Here is a 25,313-nt window from a genome sequence, read left to right on the forward strand (position 1 = left end):
GGCCAGGGGAAGAGAGGTTGCTCTCCTTGGTGGAACTGTAGTGTTTTTCTTGCCACTTTCCCATCTCATATCCTTGTCAAATGGGAATCCATGATTTCATGGAGGTACAGGACCAAGGGGCTATCACTTTCCTTGCTGATAAATCATTCAAAACAGTATTTTTATTAAAAATTAATATGTCCTTGAGTAAAATGCAACATCTGCATGCTTTATTTTGAAAAGAAGAAATTTCCTGCCAGTGGTAGGTCACTTAGGATAAACCTCAGTTGCTCATCTTCTCATCTGCCCTTATGGGTACAAGCGATGGGAAAGTGTAAGTATCACGGTCCCTTTGACCAGCTCACAAGTAACAGTGAGTTGAGGGCCCTCAGGTTTAGACTTCAGGACATTTTCAAAACCACGTGGTCTCCCAGGGCAGTTTTGAAACATATCTGACAGGAACCTGGGCCTAATGAACCTCTGCACCAGATTTTAGTAGGGTGGTCACGTAAGAACTCCAGATCCCAGTGCATATAATTTAGAAAACATTCACTTTAGTTTTTGTTTGTTTGTTTGTTGCATTGTTGCATTAGATAAAAGGTAGTGAGTCCAAGGTCCAGGCTTTCCGGGGGGTGGGGGGGATCTCTTAAACTCTAAACCTCAGCTTCCCTATCTCCAAAACAGAGAGATTACTTTTCTTAGCCTCATGGTAGGCCTTGGGAGAACGAATACAATGATAGATACAAAGAACCTGCACCAAGCAGGCTCAGGGTAAAGAGGGGGAATTGGCAGTTGCTGGTAACTTCCTTTATGCTCTGCTGTTGTTATTCCAATAGAAGATTGTTTTAGGGCCCTCTGGTCTTTCAAGAGAACTAGGTAATTAATCTGGGCCACTGCCACTCCCAAATTTGAAAGCTGCAGTCCCTCTGAGAGGCTCCAAATTGAACTTTCTGGGAAATGAATGGATTTCTTGACACTATGAAGGGTGTTATTTACATGGACACCATGTGCACGCTGTGGTCTCCAGGAGCACCAGAGCGTGATAGGAACGTTAGTATTCTATCACATGTCAAGACCTGTAATGAGTCCCCCACAGATGATATTTTCCATTTGCCCGTCTTTGGGATATCAACTGCATCAGCATGGCCCAGGCTATTATCGTGCTCCTGGCAATGATGGTGATGATGATAATGATGAAAAAGTTACTGCATTTTCAAAGACAACTACTTTATTTGAAGCAGTAATAGCCCAAAGCAGTGTATAACCTACTCTGCTCTTCCCTGTAGCCCTGCACCACGGAATAAATGCCAGGCTCCCTTTATTGTCCTGGCCATTTGGGGTTCCTTTGTTCCTCACTGTCCTTGGTTTAAATGTGGACACCTCTCTTTGATCCGTTCTCCAGGGGGCACTAGACGACTCACTTTAATAGAACTCCATTAAGAAAGCTTATAGCTTATCACATTGAATAACGTTTTTAGACATTGAATATGAAGTTGGAAAAATGCAGAGTGGTTCTGAAGTTTTCTTTCACATGCTGTTTTCATTTAGGAGAGTAAATAACTATCTCAGAAACAATCTTTGCAAGTAAGCTTGGCACCTGACCTGGAGTTAATAAATGGCATCTGTTCAGCACATCTATCCGTATCTCTGATGAGTTTTCCATTTACTCTAGTAAATATTCAAGCAATACATCAATTTAGCAATGTAGTTGATGTTCGGTTTAATTTACCTATTGGTATTGCTAATGATGCAATTATTAATTATGGTTTATTATTAATTATAACGGTTTACTCAATTGGAGCTCTTGGTCAGAGCTCATACCAGCATTTCAGCTTTTGCCTGGGATTTTATTGGTCTTTGCAATGGTTTAATTTTACTTATTATATCAAGATTATATAGGACTTCAGAGTAAACATGATGGGAAACAAAGCTATCTTTAATATTAGCAATTTGATGGGTTCTCCTTATATGTCTTTGAATAATTTCCATAGACACTGGTGCACATTTATGTACATGTATGCAAGCACAGACATGCATGCAGAAACTTCATCAAGAGTGGGCTACCTGTGTCTTTTAGCCAGTGCAGGGGCTTAATAGAGAGAATTTTCAGATTTCTACCTTGTTTCCTCTATGAGTAATAAGGAAGTTAAAAAATACTTATAAAGTAGGGTCATAGAAATCATATAACCATTTTATTAAATCAAGTTATTCTCAATGGTTTGAAATATGTTGACATTATCTTATTACAAGTTTCCTTCTCTCTCTCTCTCTCTCTCTCTCTCTCTCTCTTTGCCCAGACCATTGTCATTGTTCTCCAGCAGAAATTTTGGCTAGTTTAAAGACTTCTAAAACAAATTCCATATATGACGGTGAAAAATGGTCGATAGCTACTTAATCATTCCCAGTATTGAGTTCATAACACTTTATTCTTGACAGATACTCATTTCCTGTCTCACTGATATGTACCCAGTTAACTTCCTTGTCATTGATGGATATATATTTCACTTCTTCGGTGCTGGAAATATAACATTTTGCCACTAATATTTATTTTCATGCTCTTTCTTTCTATTAATCTCATTTCATCATTGATGAAAGTTTGGTCAGTGAATTTACTGGTAAGGACTTTGATCTGTCATCAGCATACTGAGAAAACACTTCTTCTGTGTACTGGCTATCTCTTGGTGTGCTCAGTGGAACTGGTGTTCAGACATGTTCCTTCAGTCTCGGGATATTTTCTGGATGCCCATGGAAGGTCATCTGATAGTAGCTGCAGGTGCCTGTTTCCATCATAATCCCCTTACTACATCCTGGGGAGCAGTGGAGGAAAGACCACAACACTGGGCCTGTTGTCTTTACTTACTTCCACTTCCCCTTGTTTCTCTTGTTTCTTTCCTTTTATATCCTTTGTGCTCTCCAAGAACTACAACATAAATGGGAGAAGAATAGGCAAGTTATGAAAATAGTGCAATTCAGAATGTGATTAATCATGAGAGATCTTTGATGCAGTAAAGCTATTCTCATATGTAGTGAGGATAAATAATAAGATACTAGGCTAGGTCATAGGAGCACCAAAAAAGTCAAAACAGCTTTATCTCAAGGAACTCATGTTAGCATGTGATACAATAGAATTTACTAAAATGACTGAACTGAAAGTTGAAGGTAAGTTCTATGCAAGAGGGGTTAAGCAAGGTTCTATAGTCATTCCGCAGGACAGAAAATACTTCCTACAAAGCAATCAAGAGCTATATTTGGTCTAGGTGACCTTTGAAAGATGGGCGTGATTAGAACCAATGAAAAGTGAGTAGGGGAATGGAGAAAGAGTGGCAGGAGTCCTGAGAAGGGAAATATTGGATGTATGGGGAAAACTGAACATGTCCATTGGGTTGGAACGTAGATCAAGGAAAGCATTTTTTAAAAAGGACATACAGTTAGGGGAAGGGGTTGGAGCCAGCCCATGGAAGGCCTCGATTACCTTTGGAAGGAAGTGTTAGGAAACTCTTGGGTTTTTTGTTGTGTTTTTTTTGTTGTGTGTTTTAAAAAGAGTGACCCGATGAGAGTAATTCTTTAGGAAAACCAATATGGCTGCAGTATGTGAAAGAGACTGGATGGGATGTCTACGTGGAAGTCAAATACAAAAGTCCAGAAAGAAAATAAGCCAGGTTCATGGCAATGGGAATGGAGAAGAGATGAAGAAAGTATAGCAATTTTTTACCTTTCAGAGACGGGTAGGGTGTTAAGAACTGAACTGTCTAATGACAAGTAACTCTTCTTCAACCCAAGGATAGATTGAGTAAACCTCCTTTGAAATACATTTCATTCTCATGTGCTGAGGGTCAAAACGCCTTACCAAGTGACCACTGTGTTAAAAGCACTGTGTTAAAAACACCAAGTGACCACTGTGTTAAAAGCACTGTGGTAATCACTAGAAGTCAACTGTGGATAAGAAATACTCCTTACTTCTGAAAAGCTCCTGTGGAAGACTATATCAGGGTACCTGCTGGTCTGCTCCTTGGTTAGATAAATGATCTGAATCCCTTGTCTCTTTTTACATTGTCCTTCTTTTCTCCCCCGTTGGTCATTTGTGTTTCTTTTCTTTGATTCCTTTCCGTGTTTCTACCTTGACCAGTATATTGTGCTCTGCAAGTCATTCCTCTGGTTCATTTCTAAGTAACATGAGCTGTATTACCAGGCCTTTCTTTTCTAAACTTAGGCACAGGAAGTCCTATGTCCTCATATATTTATCCTTATTCTTTCAGGATTTTAATTTTCTCTATTGCATTGTTCTGTACTACTGTTGTTTGCTTGTTTTCCTTCTTCTCTTAGGCTCTTCTCTTTACACCTGACCAAGATGATTTTTAACTTGAGTCTTGTCATTCAGAGAGTTAGCAGTAGTCCCCCAAGTTTGCTGTGTTAGTCGGGAAGGTTCCAATGCAGTGAAACGGGAGTGAACTTCACAGACATGCCTGGACCCAGCATGTAGCTCCTTCACTTTGCTTCTCACTGTCAGGACAAGCTACTTATCCTGATTGTTTCTGCTGCCTTAGTTTCTTCATTTGTAAAATGGTGTTGATTACCCCTCGTGGTGAAATAGTAAATAAAGTTATATGAGATAACTAGCACATAAAGTAGGACTTCCAAAAGGTCAGCCTTCTTCCTTCCTATGAAATATAGTAGTAGCACCTGGGCACTCGTGGCATTCCTCAAATTCCTTTGCAATTAGGGATCTCTTCCAATCTCTACTAACTGTGGAGACTCATAAAACTAGGGCTTGATTCCATGAGGTTTTGCCTCTTAATTGTGTAAAAGAATCATTTAAAACAGTACACTGAAAGAAATTTGCTAACTGATAAAGTAAGATCAATGTATCAGAAAGTGTTTTAAAATTAACAGCCCAATTAAATATTTTTCTCATTCTGTCATTGTCTGTGAAAACCTTCCTCACAGATATTTAGGAGCAATGAGGTTCTCAAGTGAGATTTTTTTCTTCATGCTGTGTAGGGAATCACCTAGGGTGTTACTTAGACATTCCTGGGTCCTACCTTAGACCTTTGATCTTGAGTCCCTGGAAAACCTAGTCATCTTTATGTTTCATAAGTTCTCTCCAAATGTTCTTAAACTCTCTATGAATGGAGAACCTCTGTTCTAGAAAATATTGAACAGAATGACGTAATGAATATGTCTTGTTTATAAAGAACTCTATTGTTTAAGGAAAAGCTGTATGTTTACTAAGTGAGTATGGGAGGATTACATGACCCCACTCCCTCCTTGATCCCAGGAAACCTCATTACATTTCTGAGGGTTATCTTTTGGCCGTGTGAATGACATATCACATTTCTGCCTTCAGTTTGCTAGACTCTGTACATTGTTTGAATCTCAAAAATACTGATTCTTTTAGTAAGCATGTAGACTCTATTAGGTGTACTCACTTCTAGGTAAAATAGGGAATGAACAATTTTAGGCAGCCACAAAAGCTACAAGGGGCTTTGACAAACATATACACAAAGAGCTACTTGTTTGTGCAAGAAGCTGTAGTGATTCTTTCTCCCAGAGGAATGATTTCTGAGAGCTAAACATAAGCTAGCTAGACCATGACCCATGACACAAAGTCTGAAAAGAAATTAGAGGGAGGGGCGCCTGGGTGGCTCAGTGGGTTAAGCCTCTGCCTTCGGCTCAGGTCATGATCTCAGGGTCCTGGGATCGAGCCCCGCATCGGGCTCTCTGCTCTGCAGGGAGCCTGCTTCCTCCTCTCTCTCTCTCTCTGCCTGCCTCTCCGCCCACCTGTGATCTCTCTCTGTCAAATAAATTAAAAAAAAAAAATCTTTAAAAAAAAAAAAAGAAATTAGAGGGACAGCAGATTTTTATTTTAATGCCCCTAAACTTTAGTTTCAGACAAAACTCACTCTTAACAGGAGTATCCTCCAAAAACATCCACTGGCATTCCCTTCATGGATTATTCACTTTGTGTGAAAAGTGAACACAGCTGATACCTTCTTATTGACAAGTTGTTTCCTCATTTTATGACTTGACCATGTTTTGAGAAATGCAAATGGAAAAAAAAAAGCTATTTCATCAGAATAGTAACAGCACTAATAATTCTCTTGAAACTTTTAGTGCCCCGATAGTAAGTGATAAGGCTTTGATAGATCATCTTCCACACAGAGTGTTGGCCACATCAATAAATGAAAGCAGTAACTGTCATGAAATTAGAACAAAAATAAAAAAGTAGATTAATTTTTTAGAGACGGTATATATCAAACAATCCAGTATCTCAGTTTTATATGAGAAATTATATTTCTGATTATTACTTGTAAGCCGTACGCGTTCTGCATGCCCTACGGTGGAAATTAGGGACAAAGGAAGATTTATAAATTCAAAAGCATAATCAGGTTACAAATAATACATAAAGTGTGAGTGTAGATTATTCCAGAGTAGTTGATTGACTTTGCATTCCCAGGAAGAAAAACAATGGTATGTAATTTAAATGAAAAATCTTGTAGATGTTTTGCGATTTTGTATAATGTTAAAGGGACAGCTGAAAAAACTAAAAACAGACTGCAAGGAATTCTAATTTTCTGTACAAGACATGCATGAGCTGTCTCATGGTCCTATTTAAAACCAGGGTGTTGCTATTTTTAAGAAAAAGAAAAGAAATCTACCTCTGCAAAAGGTAAAACAAAACAAAAGAACCTATGAAGATTAATTAAAATAGCTTTAGTGTCCAAATGGTCATAAAAAGACTAGCGCAAAGTGACTGAGGCTTCCTCAGTTGATGCTTGAAAATATCTTTCAGAATCGAAGCGCTGGGGAATGAGCTTGAGGAAACCGTCATCTTACAAAGGTCCACAGCCGCCATTTTACTTTCTGCTTTTATTTTTCCTCGTGTCTCTTCTTGTAATGTGTCTCGGCCTCCTCAGTTTCTGTTGTCAGTGGTTCCCCTGGTTGCTGTCCCCAGCGTTTTTCTCTCCTTGACCCTCAAATACTGAGAGTGGTATTTTGGTGTTTGGTTTGCCACTGGAACCTTTCACGTGTAGTGGGAATGAAGCATTTTGTTGCTTGGATTCAGTTCAGAGGTCAAACCCAAACACACATTTTCCCCGGCAGGAGACCAACCTTGTACGTCCATAAATGGCAGCAGCATCCAGCCAGCGCTGGGCATCTGAGACCCAAGCACACCTCTGTGCAGCTGGTGGGGTGCCTTCTGTGAGCCCCTTGTCCTTGCCTTTCAGTTCCACTCACCCCTTTAGATCAGACATTGAGCTCCCAGCCCAGGTGAGGCAGTTGCCTTCTCAATGGTCCCCAAATGCCTGGCCTCACCTCCCCCCTCCACTCCATGAGCTTGTGTAATACTACCCACGTACTCCTCTCAAGGCACAGCTCCATTATTTCCTACTGTTCCTCCCTTCTTATATTCAGTACAGGCTGTCCTAGCTGGTAAGCAAAGCCAGGAAGCGAACCATAAAGCCTCAGTTTCCCATACCTCTCCTCCTCTACTCCCGAACCTTCACCTGGACTTCAGGCCAGCTACACGAGGATCTAATCACAGAGATGTCTTTGTGCTCTCTGCCTCTCTGTCTTCGCTTATGAGGCATCCTTCTATTGGAATCTTCCCCTTCCTTCAAGCCCATTCATATTCCACCCTCTGGAGAGGAGCCTTTCTAAACCTCCCTGTTCACTGTCCCCACAGTGGGTTCTAGAGCTCACCCATGCGCTTCATGTGGCTTCTGGTGTCAGGCCCTGAAGGCCGAGGTTCCAGTCTTACTCATCTCGAATTCCCCTGCAGATACAGTTACAGCACTTTGAGCATAAAAGGTACTCGGTAAGGGGTTGTGACTTTGAAGATTTTGAAAGCCAATATTAGCATTAGCCCATGATTAGGATTGCCCAAGCAAGTGTCCCTTCCAGACATGCTTCCACCATCAATTCCTGACCACTTTTCACGTCCCTCCCCACCTCTGGGATATAACTCTGAGTAGTGTCATCCTCTGCCTTTTTCTCCTCCTCTCCGTCTTCTTCATCCTAGTTATGAGGAATGAGGAGGGGGCCCTAGAGCTCTGTGCTCCTGCATAAACCCACAGCCCCTACCCCAACCTATACATTTCCCCATTACAATCTGGATTCATTGCAATCATATCAGGATTGATTGCATTATGCCTTTCCCAACGAGCCCAGGTATCTAGCTCTCCCTCTCCCCCTCAACCTTCACCCCTATACCACTCAGTGCATCCCTATCTCCTTTTTCTGCTGCTCAGAAGCCTCTGTGTCCTCTGAGACTGGAGGTTAGTCACCGCTCAATCCCATATATCCACAACCTCGCCCGTTCTCTCTCCCACTGATATCAGCAATTATTTCAGAACTTCTCCTCTCTCCCCAAATTACTCTCACCTCCTGCCTCATGCACAGTTATACCTGTCCATCTTGCTTCCTCTGTCCCTGGGAAACTGAAGCAATCAGAAGAGCCCAGTTAAATGATCTACCACGAGACCCCCACATCTGCTTACCTTCAGTCCGCTGTGCTTGGGTGAAGTCTCTGTCCTGTGGCTGAAGGCAGCCCCTCCCTGAGCACTGGCGCCCTCCCTTCCTGCCCCTCCAAGGAAGGACACTGCTCCTGCGTCTTCTTTTCTCTGCTGCCTCATCAAAATTTCTCTGTACGTTCTCCCATCTTCAAAACAAATACACTTCCGTTGGCCCTTACATTCTTCTCTGGCTTGTGCACACTGTTGCTTCACCCTCGGTCTGTATGCTCGCTGACCTCCTCCTCCTTGCTGCTTTTCCTCCTTCGTCCATTGGCTGTTCCTTTTTGTCTCCATTAGTAGTTCCTCCTTATGACCACTCTCCCTCCATTCACCTCCTAAGGGCCCTTGTGCAGTCTCACGGCTTTTAATACCATCTTTTTTTTTTTTTTTTTAAAGATTTTATTTATTTATTTGACAGAGAGAAATCACAAGCAGGCAGAGAGGCAGGCAGAGAGAGAGGAGGAAGCAGGCTCCCTGCTGAGCAGAAAGCCCGATGCGGGGCTCGAACCCAGGACCTGGGACCATGACCTGAGCCGAAGGCAGCGGCTTAACCCACTGAGCCACCCAGGCGCCCCTGAATACCATCTTTTTGCTTACAACTCCCACATTCATGACCTTGATTTACCTGAATCTTTCCCCTTTATTTCCACCTGCCTACCCAATGTCTTCTTTGGATGGTTGATACCTCAAAATTGGCCCCAAACCCAACTCTTCATTTCCCTACCTACATCCCCACAATGCTCCTCTCACTTCTTCACATTTCAGTCAAGGGCAACTCCATCTTACTCAGAATCAGCCTTCCAGGCTGGTTGTTGTACCAGCACCCTCTACTTCCCGTATATGAGCAAATGCTGGTGCCTCAACTGTCCAGATATACCTAAGGTTGACCTTGTCTTACCACTTCCACTGCTATAGTCTCATCCTAATCTCTTGCATGGATTATTGTAATAGCCTCATCATTGATATTCCTGTCTCCACCATTGACCCACTATGGTCTACTCTAACCACCACTGCTAGCGTGATCTGAACACACAAGCTAGATCACGTCACTCCAACACTCAAAATCCTCCCATAGCTCTCCCAGGCGGAGAGAAAACCCAGTCTTCCCGGTGAACTAGGGAGGCACCCCCAACCCTGACACAGTGTCCCACCACTTCCCCGGCTCAGTCCACTGCAGGCCCACCTCAGTATTCCACAATCCCATCTTGTACCTTTTAACGTTTTCTTCCCTTTGCCTAGAATATTCCTCCCTGAGTGTCAGTGGAGCTCCCTCCCTTCCCTCTTTCAGGTCTCTGCTTCTTCTCCAATCCCCTGTCTTCAAGCTGCATAGCACCTGCCCCACTCTCGAAGCCCCCCGCCCCCGCCCCAATATGTGGGTTTCTCTGCAGACCAGCACTGATTCATACGTGCTGACTGTATTTGTTTCCGTCTGGCTCTGGCCTTCCCCACCAGAATAGAACTTCCATGAGGACAGAGGTTTTGTTAGACCCATTTGTTTACTGTTGTATTCCTGAAATAGTGCATGGCACCATTGGGGTACTCAATAAAATCTTGTAGAATAAATCAAGAATATTGCTCATTTTCTCCAACATTTAGGGACAGCCTAGTACTGGTCACCATTACGCAGATGATCTGGGCAGCCAGGCTGTCCCTGGGCTATGCCTAATGTTCACTTTTCCTGTCAGGAAGGCTTCCTGCTTTCTCAAGGTGAGGCCATAGTGGTGTTGGGGCCACCGCCGCTGCGGTCAGTAGCCCCAGGCAGCCATGATGACTTTTGTGACCTTCTGAGCTTGCATCCTTGGGTCTTCTGGAAAAATTTCTGCAGCCAGTTCAGTAGTCAAAATTGGGCCCAAACCTCAAACCAGTGGCTGAGCACTTCATGTTCTCGGCCTGGCGTGAGCTGTTATTTAATTTAACATCAGACACTAGGCCAAGACTCACTATTTTCTGCTAAGTTGGGAACCCACCAAATACAGCATTGGATAAAATCATTCCCTTTCTTTTGAGGGTTTTCATGTGAGATGTTGTATCTGTGACCTTACTTAAAACAAGTTCACTGGAATATCGCTCTTTTTAATTTTCTTGGTCGTTGAACAAAACAATCACCCAAAGTCATCACTAGGAGTTAGTAGAGGGGGCATCTGTGAAGATTATGCTCTACAATTTCACCAGAATGTCCCCCTCCATCTATGAAATGTTTAGCTTATTCATCATTTTAACAAATATGTTCAAGCCTAGATAATACCCCCTATTAAATGCATGCATTTGAATATATTCCCTTTATTTATTTTTATTTATTTTTATTTTTTTATTTTTTTTAAAGATTTTATTTATTTATTTGTCAAAGAGATAGAGAGAGCACAGGCAGGCAGAGTGGCAGGTAGAGGCAGAGGGAGAAGCAGGCTCTCCGCGGAGCAAGGAGCCCAATGTGGGACTCCATCCCAGGACCCTGAGATCATGACCCGAGCTGAAGGCAGCCACCCAACCGACTGAGCCACCCAGGCATCCCCGAATATATTCCCTTTAAAAGGACCTAAATGTACAGTAAACTCTAAACAGAATGCGCAGCAGAAGAGGGGGAAAAATGCCTTTCCACAAAGAATTAGAAATTATACCAAAAAAAAAAAAAGGAATAAAAGTTCATACCATTAGAAACCTGGCAAGAAAATAACAAGACAGAGGGGAAAATATGAAAACAACTCTTTAGCCAAGCAGTTTGTAAATTACACTATTAAATTCATAGATTTGTTGGGGGGGGGGGAAGACAAGCTATCAATTATAGCCACATTCTGTCACAAATTATCGTCTGTCCCAGGCTGACAGACAGCTCGCAACTGCATGTTTCCAAAAAAACAAAAGTGGTGAAAAGAGCATCCGGTGGAAGGGGGTCATAAAGATGTCAATTTCCGGAAAGGCTGGAGGGGCAGGGCAGGCAGACAAAGGCAGGAATGGTGGGTACCCAGAGTGAACTTGGAGTTAGTGACAAACACCACCTCCGTGAGATTATCTCAGTGGGGTGACTTACTTATTCCATCCCAGCCTGTATTTGCCTTTGTTGTTGCTTCCCGGATCAGCCCTAAACCCGGACATTCCAATCAACCCCCTCGTCCGAGGGCTGTCACCGTGATCTGGTGGCAGTGCCCTGCAGCAGGCAAAGGGAGGGTCGCTCACCGCCAGCCCAAGCCAACCCTCCTCTCCTTTTCTGAGCTGCTCTCCCATTCTGCATGATTGCCACCATAATCACATTGCAGCTGTGTCCTGCAGAGATAGAACATTTCATTTTCTTGACCTGCAATGTGAAATGAGTTAAAAGTAAGTGCTAAAGAATGATAATACTGAGCTTTTGCTAGCTGAATAACAATGGACTTGCCTGCTTCCCAAGGGAATGAAAGGCTCGGAGGGGGTCTCTTTTCCTGTCTCAAAGATGGGTAGAGTATTCCACCAGTTCTCATAGGACACAGGCAAAATGTGGGCTAAAGTGAAACATAACCAGTTGTTTTTTAACAAAAGCAAACGTGACCGTTAACAAGACAAACTTCCCTTACTGAGGGTTTATGACGTACTGTGTGTGTGTGTGTGTGTGTGTGTGTGTGTGTGTGTGTGTTTTAATGTATTTCAGTCTTTTAGGCTAAGAGAAGTCTTTCTGTATTTCTTTCCCAAGTGTTGTACTTAATGACATAATTTAGTTACAAAGAAATTCAGTGAATCAGTTATTTACAAAATATATTTGGGCCATTTGAAATCTACTAACTGGTGAGATCAGTGGGACCGCTCCCAGTATGCCAACATTTGGAAGAATAAAGCCAATTTCATTCTTTTTTTTTTTAAGTTACAAAAGAGGGACGCCTGGGTGGCTCAGTTGTTAAGCAGCTGCCTTTGCCCAGGTTACGGTCCCAAGGGTCCTGAGATCGAGCCCTGCATCGGGCTCCCTGCTCTGCGGGAAGCTTGCTTGTCCCTCTCCCACTCTCCCTGCTTGTGTTCCCTCTCTCGTTGTTTCTCTGTCAAATAAATAAATAAAATCTTTAAAGTTAGAAAAGAAATCAAAATTGGAAAACATAGCCCCCTTTCTCACTTTTGTGCATTTTAGATTTTTATTTTAAATGTTTTTTTTAAATTTTCATCTTTTTGTAGCACACATTTTATCTTTAAATCCTTCTTAGCAATTTATTTAATGTATCAGTATCTTACAAATCCACCATTTAGTTCCAGTGGCATATTAGAGGGGTATACATAAGATGTAATTACACTAAAAAATAATAAACATTAACAGTCTCAATGGATAACTAGTGTGAGGGATATTCATTTAAATAAAGTAGCAGGACTTCCCCCTGAAGTCATCAGAAATAAAAACTACCTAAAACAGGTTACACAGAAGGATTTGTATTCAGTAAGGTGTGATTTTTACATCATGATGGCTCTCATTATAATTGTCTCTTTGATTGGAACGCACATGTGGATGGAAAGTCACCTTTTTTTTTCTTTTTACACCATGAAATTTATTTCATGTATAGATATACATGTGTGTACATAAAGGGGATTGTGTATGTATTATATAATACATGAATATATGAGGTTTGCATTAAATATAAATACTACTACATGTGCATTACATAATATATATATAGCTAGGGGTTGAATTATATCCCCCAAAAAAGATGCATGGAAGTCCTAACCCCCCCAGTACCTCACAACATTATCTTTTATTTTGTCTTTTGTTTTTTTATTTTTGACATTTTCTTTTTTTTCTTAATTTAACTTAATTTTATTTTTTTTTCAGTGTTCCAAGATTCATTGTTTGTGCACCACACCCAATGCTGCATGCAATACATGCCCTCCTTAATACCCACCACCGGGCTCACCCAACCCCCCACCCCCTCCCCTCCAAAGCCCTCAGTCTGTCTCTCAGAGTCCACAGTCTCTCGTGGTTCATCTCCCTCTCCAATTTCCCCCAACTCACTTCTCCTCTCCATCACCCCATGTTCTCCGTGTTATTCCTTGTGCTCCACAAGTAAGTGAAACCATATGATAATTCACTCTCTCTGTTTGACTTATTTCACTCAGCATAATCTCTTCCAGTCCCGTCCATGTTGATGCAAAAGTTGGGTATTCGTCCTTTCTGATGGAGGTGTAATACTCCATGGTATATATGGGCACCTTCTGCCTTGTGTGTCTCCCCAGTCTTAACCAGCTTCATCAGGCAAATGGCCACAGATGGGTTCAAGAGGCAGCATTTCGTATAAAATCTTAACATGAATAACTTTTGAAAGAAATGTAGTTTATATGTTTCCAATGGAAACAGATGGAAAGTGAGAGCTTGACACAGTTTCCCTGTGATGATTCATCTAAGGACAGTCTCAGTCTAGAATGCACCAGATATAAGGATGGCTAACTTTTTGAAGAATCAGGTGACGCACGAATGGAAAACCCAACGAGAGGGTGGAAAGGGCTGGTCTCAATATTCAATTTTAATTACATTTTTTTACCAAGAAAATTCTAAGGCAAATTTGGACATAAAGTTCCTACTTTCAGAATGATCTGTCCTGAAGCCCTAGTGAGGGTGGTGGTACAATGCCTCGGGTGCTCAGCATCATCACATTCTGGTTAAAAAGGGTAGAAGCCCTTAAAAAATAATGGATTCTGCTTAGTGAATTGAACATTACATTCCTAATATATATATATATACATATATATATATATATATATATATATATATATATATATGTATATATATATATTTTTTTTTTGTCCTGAACTCATTTAGCAAAGGAAATGGATATTTCATCAGACATAGATTTGACATTCCATCACATTATACCGTAAACAGGACAAACGGTGTTTTGGAAATGGGAAAGCGGGCACACAAGACAGTAGCCACTGGAAGGCTCTGGTTATCTCATTTAAACAGATATTAAATGTGGGTGCCAGTAGTGAGATCATCAGCTGCCTCCCACTTTGTGAATAAATTGCTTAGAAGGAGTCTTTTGCCTACCAGATGTGACCTAGATTCAGATTTCCAAAGGCAGGGGGAAAATCTCTATTGTGTTAAGAAACAATTGCTGGTAAAATGCGTGGTAAATGAGCTTATCTCACTTTTCCAGGTGTTTGGGCTAATATGTTATGGAATTACTGCTTCACTTATGAAAAATAATTGAGGAAGATGTTCCAGCAAATCAAATTTGGATAAAGGCTTAGGATAGCTATTGTGTTGTTAGCAAGTTTTTAAACGGCAGAAAGAGCAAGGAGCCAATAGAGATAATAAAATACACAAAAACTGTTTGAGAAGAGTCTCTTAGAAAAGGGTCAGGCGTGGGTGTGCTACCCAACTTATGTTATGGTTTTATAAAATATTGAAGAACAATATGAACAATTACCTTCCTTTCAGTGCATATGAAAGCTGTGGAAAAAAATCAAAAGCTTGTCTATCTGCTGGCTCTGATAAGTCTTACTCTGTTAAATGCAGCAAAATGTTTAAAAATGTAACATCTTTATTCTCTTACCCATCGTCTGTCCTTTTTCGTTTCCTTCCACCTTTAGGAGCCGCCACCCCGAAGCCAGTCCCAGAACCCGAGAAGGAAACAGACCATACCGTCAAAATTGCTGGAGTCATTGCTGGCATCTTGCTGTTCGTTATTATATTCCTTGGAGTTGTGTTGGTGATGAAAAAAAGGTAAGCTCCTAGCTATTGCCAGAAATGCGGTTCTGTCCCATTGTTTGCCAAGTTGCTTCATGCATGTAAAAATACTCAGTTATTGAATTGGTTTTGAAGACACACCTGTGACCCTGATTGTTCCTATTTCTCATCTAGGCTTCAAAGTTATGGGACAAAGTTCAGAGTAATGATTGTGGTGTTGTATGACGATGCCAAGCATATCATGCCAAGTTAATGTAAGACAATGTGTCTTCCCACACATTGGTGCATAAAGTTCTGCAGAATCTTTAAAGACATTTAGTAATCAGGAAATTTTTAGTGCTGATTACGGATGTATTAACACATTTGCTGTTCTCAAGGACACGAGAAACGAGAGTTTTCCTTCTCATTATGATGATCACGGTGATGATCGAGTTTATTGAGCCCATGTTATGGGCAGGCAGGCACCATGCTAGGGGCTTAATCTGCACGACACCATGAGAAAGAGACTCTTGAAAAACAGCCTAGGGGCACCTGGGTGGCTCAGTGGGTTGAGCCTCTGCCTTCGGCACGGGTCATGATCTCAGAGTTCTGGGATCGAGCCCCGCATTGGGCTCTCTGCTCAGCAGTGAGCCTGCTTCCTCCTCTCTCTGCCTGCCTCTCTGCCTACTTGTGATATCTCTCTCTCTATCAAATAATAATAAAAAAAAAAGAATATGTTTCTTAAAAAAAAAAAAAAAAGAAAAAAGAAAAACAGCCTAACAGGAGCATAGCTCATGGTATGACCCAGGACAAGAATAAAGCACGTTGGATGTTGTCAGATTGCTCTGTTTAGTTGAGGGGTGGCCTGGGAGAGGGGAAAACCCTATATGGCTATAATAAGCAATCTTCGCCTCCCACCCTTGAAAAATATACAGTGCCTTTCATGTTGTAGAAATGAGTAAGAAATTACTTAATGGTACAGTGTTCAACTTATATAAAAATTATCAACATAAAAATATAGATAGTGATATCTTAATAGCTTAATTTTTCCCAAACAGTAATAATACTCAGACCTTAATCCTTTTCTCTGTAGTTTAAAAACAATTATAGGGTGGGAATAAGGTCATGGATGGTAGAAGGTGAGGATGGAGAGGTCAACAAAGCAAAGTCTTGAAGGTCTGGTCTTGTCTATCATCTAAGGAGGCTGGACTTGGTCCTGAGATCCACTGGTGGTCTTTAAAAAGCAGGTAGTAATGGGATGTCATTGTAATCTTAGAAAGATTGCTCTGATGTTAGGATTGACCACAGTGAGGAGGGAAAAGAACTCAAGTCAGGGGGAGCAGTTGCATGAAGAGGGATAGCTTTAGAAATATTAGGAAGTAAGTTTTAGTGGCGATTTGGAGGCAGAAGCCCACGGAGAAGCAACAGCATAAAAAGAACCTAGTTCCTGGCTGGGACAATTTAGTGGTGATATTACCAATCAGAAAATGTGGAATATGGAAAGTAGAACATATGTGGGGACCGAAGATTGGAGAGGTAGGTCGTGTACTTTTTTAGTTCACTGTTCCCGTGAAGTTCAGTGGAAACTTCCACCAGGCAGTAGATGTGCTGGAGCGGACTTAGAATAACACTTCCCATGGTCTGGCCATCAGCCTTTGCCAAGCTGATGCCCTGGGTTTGGATGAGGTCACTCAGAGTCCCTGTAGAATGAGAAGGAAGTCAAGGATGAAGAGAAAACCTCGGGTAACACAGCATCTAGGGGGTGAGTTCATATCCACATGTACACACATACGTATGTATCTCTTCTTGCTTTGTCCTTCATCTGGTGTTTAGCCTTCGCTCTGTCCCAACCGCACGTGGTAGTAATGGGCTCCCATCATTTAAGCGCTTTCTTCCCACCTGTTCTACCACTTCAGTTCCTTTCTTTTTTCCACTGATCATTTAATTTCTCTCCTTATTTTTCTTTCCATTTTTTTTTTCTTCTGATGAGATCTTTTAAGATCCACTCTTTCAGTGGGGCTCCTGGGTGGCTCAGTCAGTCAGGTGTCTGCCTTCAGCTCAGATCATGATCCCGGGGTCCTGGGATTGAGTCCCATGTCGGGCTTCCTGCTCAGCGGGGAGTCTGCTTTTCATTCTCCCTCTCCCCCTCCCTACCCCTGATCTCTCTCTCTCTGTCAAATAAATAAAATCTTTAAAAAAAAAAAAATCTACTCTCTTAGCAACCATTAAATGTGCAACCCAGTGCTGTTAACTGTGGTCACCACCCTGTGCATTCGATCCCATGACCTATTAGTCGTGTAATAGAAGTCGTTTCATTTTTATTCTTTTTTCTTTTCATTTTACTTTTCTGCAACTTTCTTTTCTTTATCCTTCTTTTAGTCTTCTCTAGTTATTTGCCTCTTTAGTTCTTGCCTCCTCCAAGTCTCTCTCTCTCTCTTTTTTTTTTTTTTTTTTTTTTTTTGCTTATTGTTTCTTCTTACTTCTCCATCACCTCTTAGGCATTTTTCTCCTGAATGCCCTGCCTTGCTCCCCAGTGTTGAGGCAGTGTTGATGCAGATAGCACATCTGTGCTGCCAGTGGTTGGGCCCATTCTTTTTTTAATACTATTCAGTATAAATCTGAAGCAACACTGGGCCTTTCCATGCCTGGAAATACAAAGTAAACAGTTTGAAGAGATTTATTTTTAGTTGAGGGAATAGGTTGGGTTCTTGTGTCTTCTGGCAAACTCTCTATGAGGAATAGCCTGAGACTACTAATCCAGTTGCCCTTGTGACCTTAGCTAAATGTCATTTCATCCTCCAAGGATCTATTTCTGCTGGATTAATTCATTATTCTACCTAGGTCTCTCAGGTAGTCATGGAGGTTATGTTATAAATTATGCATTTGAAGACCTTGCCTACCGTAACATATGGTCTTGATACAACATTAGACTAAATACCAATAACTCATATCAAATTTACATGATTATTTACTAAGTTCTAATCTGAAAAGGGTTGTTTTCACAGCACGTACCACTTTTGTTTGTGCTTTTTCTGAAATACAGACCGTGCTCTCTGGAAAGTAAATTTGCCAATATATCATGCCTATAAATACAAAACTTCTAAAATTTAGACCTGAATAGTCATGTGGTACAAATTTTCATATTCAATAGGAATTCTTAAGAAAATTCTAGTTGTTTGGGGTTTTCTCTAAAATTTTAGTCCCAGTTTTAAAAGCTGTATTTTTATTAATTTATTTTTTATAAACATATATTCTTATCCCCAGGGGTATAGGTCTGTGAATCGCCAGGTTTACACACTTCACAGCACTCACCATAGCACATACCCTCCCCAATGTCCATAATCCCACCCTAAAAGCTGTATTTTTAAATTGTTAAAACATGATACTAATCATGAATAAGTTGTTGAAGTGTCACTGACATGTAATAAGCCACATGGCTTGGTTAGAACACTGAATTGGTTTTTTTAATGAGGCCTAATTGCTGTATAACATTACATTAATTTCAGGCATACAACATCACGATTCAATATTTGTATGTATTAACTGATTACCTTAATGAATTTAGTTACACCCCTCATGACCTTTTGACCCCCCCCCACCCCCACTTTGCTCACCTCCCACCACCCCCAGAAGAATACTGACTTTAGATTTGGCATTCCTAGACCTGTATTTTAACTACGTTTGTGGTTCTGAACTTCTCTGGGCCTTAGTGTCCTCATTTGTAAATTGAGAAAATTATACTGGATGATCTCTGTCCCTCCCACTTCCAAAATACCAGGTTTTCTCTATGCCACAGCCTCTGATGACACTGTATGTGTGCTATTCTAGAAGTACAGTGGGCGGCTCATTGCTGTGTTTCGTTATTTAAACAAAGCCTGTAGCTCTTTCAAAGGCTGTCTTGGTTTGGTCGGCTCAAGTCTGAAAGTGTGACTCGGTGACCCACTTTTAGCCCTGTTTCCCACCGTGAGACAGGAGGCCCTCAGTGAAAAGGAGGGAGCTGGGAGGAAAATGAAAACAGGGAAGGAGGGAGAGGGAAGGAGAAGAACTGCCCCAGGTGTGGGGTTCCGTATGTCATTAGTCATTTTCTCTGGTTAAAGCCTGATGCTAATCGGACTTCAGTGCCATTTCTGCACTAGCTCGTTAGCTCCTGGTGCTTCTGCCCACGGCAATCGGCGTCAGCCAACGCAGCTACGTGTCGTTGGTCATAAAGACAGACTGGGCCCAGGAGACAGTGTGGTGGAATGTGCTCATCAATATTTCTGGAAATACGATGGGAAGTCTGTCCTGCCCAGGGAAAGTCACTAGTTACCATCCGTGTGTGTCAGCATTCCAGCCAGGTGGGCCTGAGCTCCTGAGATTTGAGGGGGGGCGGGGGACAGCAAATTTAATTGGGAGGCGTTGCTAATTATTAGCTTAGCTAAGATCACGTTGCTTTCTGAAGGACTGGCCTTCTATAAAAAGTAGCTGCTGAAGGTAGGCCTCTGGGAGAATGGGTAAAAGCTGTTCAGCTCAGGCTAACTCGTGGAATTCTTTGACATTGAGGCAATAATGACTAAAAATGGAGATAACCATCAGTTTTATTTGGCAATAATGTTTTATAAACCTATCCCAGATGAATGACTAGTTGTTATTTTGTTGATGAATATTAATCCATTTGAGCCTTGCTTGGACTAATAATATAATATGAAACCACCTTTTCCTTAAAAACTGTTAAAAAACCTTTACATTTATTTTCACTTTATCTGATAAGGAAAGCAACTTCTTATTATTTTCTCTTTTCCAAAAATATGTGTTCTTTTGAGGGTGCAGTGTTTTGATGCAACAAATGTTACGAAAGGGTATAAGATGGATATGAAATTAAAGTTTCATAGAGTCATAGGACGATATACAATTAACTCTTGAACAACGTCGGGGTGAATGGCACGGACCCCCCCCCCTCACACATCCAAGTATGAGGGCTCTCCCAAACTCAACTTCTGATAGCCTACTGTCAATTGATAACATAGTCAATTAACACATATTTTGTATGTTGTATGTTTTATATACTATATTCTTAGAGTAGGCTATAGAAAAGAGTGTTATTAAGAAAATCATAAGAGGGGTGCCTGGGTGGCTCAGTGGGTTAAGCCGCTGCCTTTAGCTCAGGTCATGATCTCAGGGTCCTGGGATCGAGTCCCGCATCGGGCTCTCTGCTCGGCAGGGAGCCTGCTTCCCTCTCTCTCTCTCTCTCTCTGCCTGCCTCTCTGTCTACTTGTGATCTCTCTCTGTCAAATAAATAAATAAAATCTTAAAAAAAAAAGAAAATCATAAGAAAAATACATTTACGCTACTCTACTGTATCGTGGGAAAAAATAATGTGTAAGTGGACCCACACAATTCAAACCCATGCTGTTCGAGGGTCATTTGTATTCTCAAAATAAATATAAAATAAGTTGAGCAAGAGATACTTAGTGTTTATCATTTTTTATCCATGTATAATTAAATATATTTGTGAAAATGAAAATACCTGCATTTTCAACATTTTTCATAGGGAATAATTTATCTCAATAACATGTTTGACAGGATTTAGTATACAAGCACCATCAATTTTACCCTGATTAATTATATTTACTATTGTTTCTAAAATTGCTATAGATCTTTTAGAAATTTGAGGACATTTGTATTAATTAGAGTAATATTCCTGTTTCAGCTACTGTGGTAAATAGAAATTAGAGAAGTTGTAGCTCAATGAAAATAATTAAAGAGATATTCATTCTTGGCCAAAATAGCAAATGTTAGCTTTTCGACTACATGAACACCTGTTTTAGGTAAACGTGACTATTTTAATCCTGAAGCACAATACCTCTACCTCCTTTCCAGAACATATTTTAACAAGTGTACATTTTGCAAATCCAGCACCTGTCATTAAATATTTAGAACCTATTCTATTATATTTAAACAATACTGGTACCGAGAGAAAAATCTCAATAAAAGTAGGCAGTATTTCTGAAGACATCATGAAACAAAAAGATAAGAGAGAAAATTTGATGAAAGCCCAATTTTCAAAGAGATGCCTATAGTATGTGGCTGGAGGCAACTTGACATTATCTATAGTTCTTCTGCTATACCTGTTGACATATGCGATAGGAAATTTTTTGCACTATAGCTCAGTGCGAGCTGTATGTGGAAAATGTATTAAGTCTGGATGCTCTGTTGAGAGTCTTGTTTCAAAATCCCACTTTCTGGAACCACACTGAGAGAGTCTTACATAGACATTGCTTTCTTATTATTATTTAGAGTATGTGCAGCCAGATAAAGAAGAAGATGCTGAGATTTTTCTGCTCTGAAACATGCTTTGGCATGCAAGGAACAGGATAGCTGGGTACATAAAGAAGTATGGATATGTCACCCTAACCTATCAATCAGCTAATATCCTTCAGTTTTCTAAATGGAAACTGGATGGGTTTGTGGTCCAGAGGTAAGTTAAACAAGTTGAGGCCTCCTCTAACCCAGACTTTATGTCATTATCCTAAGAGCTCCTATCCTAGGCGCTACTTCTGGACTCAATCTAATGGTTTGACTCTTATGTTCTATTAAGGGTTCTTTGGGATCTGCTTATACAGAAGATTTTATTCTAAACAGAAGGGTGGGGAATACAGGCATCAAGTTTTTTATTTTATTTCTATTTTATAAGAGGAAAGTATCAGAAAATGGTAAAGGACAGTCGTACAGACCTGGTCTGAATCCCTGCTCCTAGCTGGTAGCAGAATAAGTGGGGAGCAGTTACCTACCTTGTCTGAACTCAGTCCACAGTGGGAAGTGTGGCAGTGAGGCTATTGGGTCTTTGGTAGGGCACCACGAAGATTAAGGCAGATAACATGTACACACAGCTGGTGCTTGACAAATAATAGCACAGGGGCCCAGAAGTTTGGAAAGTTGTTTAAGATGACAAAGGTAGTACAGGGTACTACCTCTACCCTACAGGTACTACCTGTACAACTACAGGAAAGTTGTTCAAGATGACAGAGGTAGTACAGGTAGTACAGTGTAAGTCAAGTGTGTGCGATTGTTAACTACTCTGCTCCACTGCCTGCAGCCACAGCACTCAACTCAGAGATGTCTCCGGCTCTGTTAAAACTGAGGTGCCTTCTTCGAGCAATTGCTGGAACCGGCACCGTCATCAGCTTGTGGTGGTTTACCATTGCTGTGAGTCTGCAAATGCCTGAAACTCTGCCACCGTGTTTTAATCTCCCTTTTGAGCCATCACAGGAAGAGAGCTAAACTAAAGCTTTCTCCACTTCCATCTTTACAGAAGTGTTTTGTAAATCCTTTCAAGGATGTGTATTTCATGTCATTTTTTTTAAAGATTTTATTTATTTATTTGACAGAGAGAAATCACAAGTAGGCAGAGAGGCAGGCAGAGAGAGAGGAGGAAGCAGGCTCCCTGCTGAGCAGAAAGCCCGATGTGGGGCTTGAACCCAGGACTTGGGATCATGACCTGAGCCGAAGGCAGCGGCCCAACCCACTGAGCCACCCAGGCGCCCCTCATGTCATTTTTTTTGAGCCGTTAAGTTTCCTTCGGATAATTCACTATAGGAAGGATGCTGCATCCTTGTCTGGTTTGGTGACTGAGAGAACTTTGTTGCGTTTGACAGTGAGCTGTGAACCCAGGGAGTGTTTTATGCCAGTCTTTCCTCCTCAGAGACAAACCCTAGAGTCTGGGAGCGGCACGCAGGTACCAGCAGTCCCAAGGGACAACTGCCCGCATGCACGCTCCATGGCTTACAAGGTGCGTGATCATGGGCAAGCTGCTTGGCTTTGTGTCCCTCGGTCTCCCCAGGTATATATACCAAGGCCATAAGAATAAATACTTACTCGTAAGAATGTTAGAAGAAGAAAACGAGTTCTTACCATCAGAGTGCTAGCCCCAATAACTATTAACTGTATTAGTAATATACATAATCTTCGACGTTAGAATACGAGCAGTGGCTGATTCTAGGTTCAGTGCCCATGCGTGAATGCTTCAGATCTCTTGTTTCCATACTCAAGAGACAAGCAAGGACAAGGGCTTGTTTCTCCTTTAGAGGGAGTCCACCTCTCCTTTGCCAAAGAGAACATGGGTAGCAAGGAAGGCAGCTACCAGGAGAAAGCTCACTGTCCCTGTAGCTGGAAGCCAGGCCTTGGTGCAGATGCTGTAGCAGATGGCACGAGGGAAACCACTCTTGGGCCACACTCACCCAGGAGTGTGTTTTCTGCTCAGACCCCTGCACAGTCAAGAGGAGGGCTGGAATATGGCTTACAGAGAACCAAGCCGAAGTCCTGGGGCATCAGTACTGCTGTTCTTGGGATTCCTGTCTAAGCCCCCAATTCTTCTGAGTGGTCATAGTCTTGGCATTCAACACAAATACTTTGTGTTTCCAAACCTGGGAGACCCAGACCCAATAAGGGGCCTAGTGGTCTGCCTCTGGGGTCAGACCCAAAGGTCAGCATCACTCTCCTCTGCGTGCTGAATAGTGTCATGGGTCTGTTTGGACTCCCTGCCTTAGAGCCTGCTCATCCAACTCCCTCAATTCCCAGAGGTCAAGGTCAGCATCCAGGGCCATCTGGAGTGTGGACCCTCTTGCCTTGTCACCAGGCACCAGCCCGAATCTGCACACATTGAGCAAGGTGCCTACCAGCCATCACAGGGGACAGTTGTTCTGCTGGTTGGTAATTTTGATGCCTGTAACTTTCCCACACAGCTCGTTTTGATCCGAACCCACTAGCATAGCTTCTTAAAAACTTGTTCTTCTGGTCTCTCTTACCTCTGAAGCTCAAGTCTGATGGTACCTAGAAGGAGGTTAAGAAGGGGTTGCACATTTACCACTAGTACTGACCATTCTCCACAGAGGATGTCCCCAGATGGTGTGCGTGGACACTTCTCAGTTCGGTCCCACCCAGCCTGTCCGTGTTCTGTAGTGGGTGTTTGTCGCCATTTCTACTGACATGACTTCACTTTCTGGTTTGTAGGGTGGGAAGTTCCCAGAGTGTGAAAACTGAGGATGACTTTAAACCCGTCCTCTTGGTTAGGAATTCAGACTTAATGTGATCACTTCTTCAAGTCTTTCCTGCTTTGTTTTGTATCGATGAGTGAGACAATAATGGAAAATACGGGAGAAATATATATACATAGGAGAAATATGCATACATACATACAAATATATATTTTCCAAGCACACCATTGTCTAAACCTGACTTCTTTGGTCAAGATTCCTGATCCCTGTTCTTCTAACACAAATCTAAATTTGTTAATAAGAAATTCTTTTTAATAAGGAAAGGACTTATAGCTGGAATTTTTGACTTAGGTTCATTTGTAGAAAATTATATAAAGTTAATTTTTTTAATATTTTATGTATTTATTTGACAGAGATCACAAGTAGGCAGAGAGGCAGGCAGAGAGAGAGAAGGAAGCAGGCTCCCCACGGAGCAGAGAGCCTGATGTGGGGCTTGATCCCAGGACCCTGGGATCATGACCTGAGCTAAAGGGAGAGGCTTTAACCCACTGAGCCACCCAGGTGCCCCTATAAAGTTAATTTTTAAAGAGCCTTAATAAACATTACTGAGGTAATGAGGAGAGGAATACTCTCTCTCTCTCTCTCTGGCCGACCTCAGCATTACAGACGCAACACTGCATGAAACAGTGTATCAAGGTGAACAAGAGAAGGCGTGGTTCTGCCCAGTGCCCTCACAGTGTGTCTTTTTAAGTGCCCCAGGGCATCCCCAGGCCCTCTGGAGGTCGGTTTTTGTTGCTGTCATTCTCATATGCACTGTTTTCTCATCAGCACTGCTGTGGGAGAACTGAAGTGAAGCTCTTTTTATGGGCTGTACTACAACAAACAAAACTTGACTTACTTATTAAGTTCAACATATTTCTATTTGTTTGTGAACACAGCACAAAACAGAAAATTCTTATCTAAGAATGGCCCGGATGCTCGCTCGGGCACACGCACTTCCCGAAAGTTAATTCTGGTCCCCAGGCACCCACCCGAATGGCAGAAATCCATCCCGTTGGGTGCTGGGATTTGGTGCTTTCCTTACATTACAGAGCTCACATACTCTCTCCTTGCAAGCAGGCTATTGAGCTACCCGGGTCCCATCTGTCTTTTCCATTAGAGTATAACACATTAAGGACTGTGGTGTGTGTGTGTGTGTTTCTAACGGTCTCTGACACCCCACTCTCCTGCCATGCAAGG

General features: G+C 41.8%; 1 protein-coding gene across 11 annotated transcripts in view; it reads left to right on the top strand.

The window, feature by feature from the left end:
• The window catches only part of PTPRM (protein tyrosine phosphatase receptor type M), an 801,682-nt gene that overhangs the window by 558,971 nt on the left and 217,398 nt on the right, over window positions 1-25,313 (top strand). For all 11 annotated transcript variants that reach the window (XM_047696721.1, XM_047696710.1, XM_047696714.1 and 8 more), the window contains one exon: window positions 15,027-15,159. In XM_047696721.1, the coding sequence (XP_047552677.1) occupies window positions 15,027-15,159 (133 nt within the window). The remainder of the gene's footprint in view (window positions 1-15,026; window positions 15,160-25,313) is intronic.

This window comes from Lutra lutra, chromosome 12 (genome assembly GCF_902655055.1).
Source record: "Lutra lutra chromosome 12, mLutLut1.2, whole genome shotgun sequence".
In the NCBI taxonomy this organism is placed as follows: domain Eukaryota; kingdom Metazoa; phylum Chordata; class Mammalia; order Carnivora; family Mustelidae; genus Lutra; species Lutra lutra.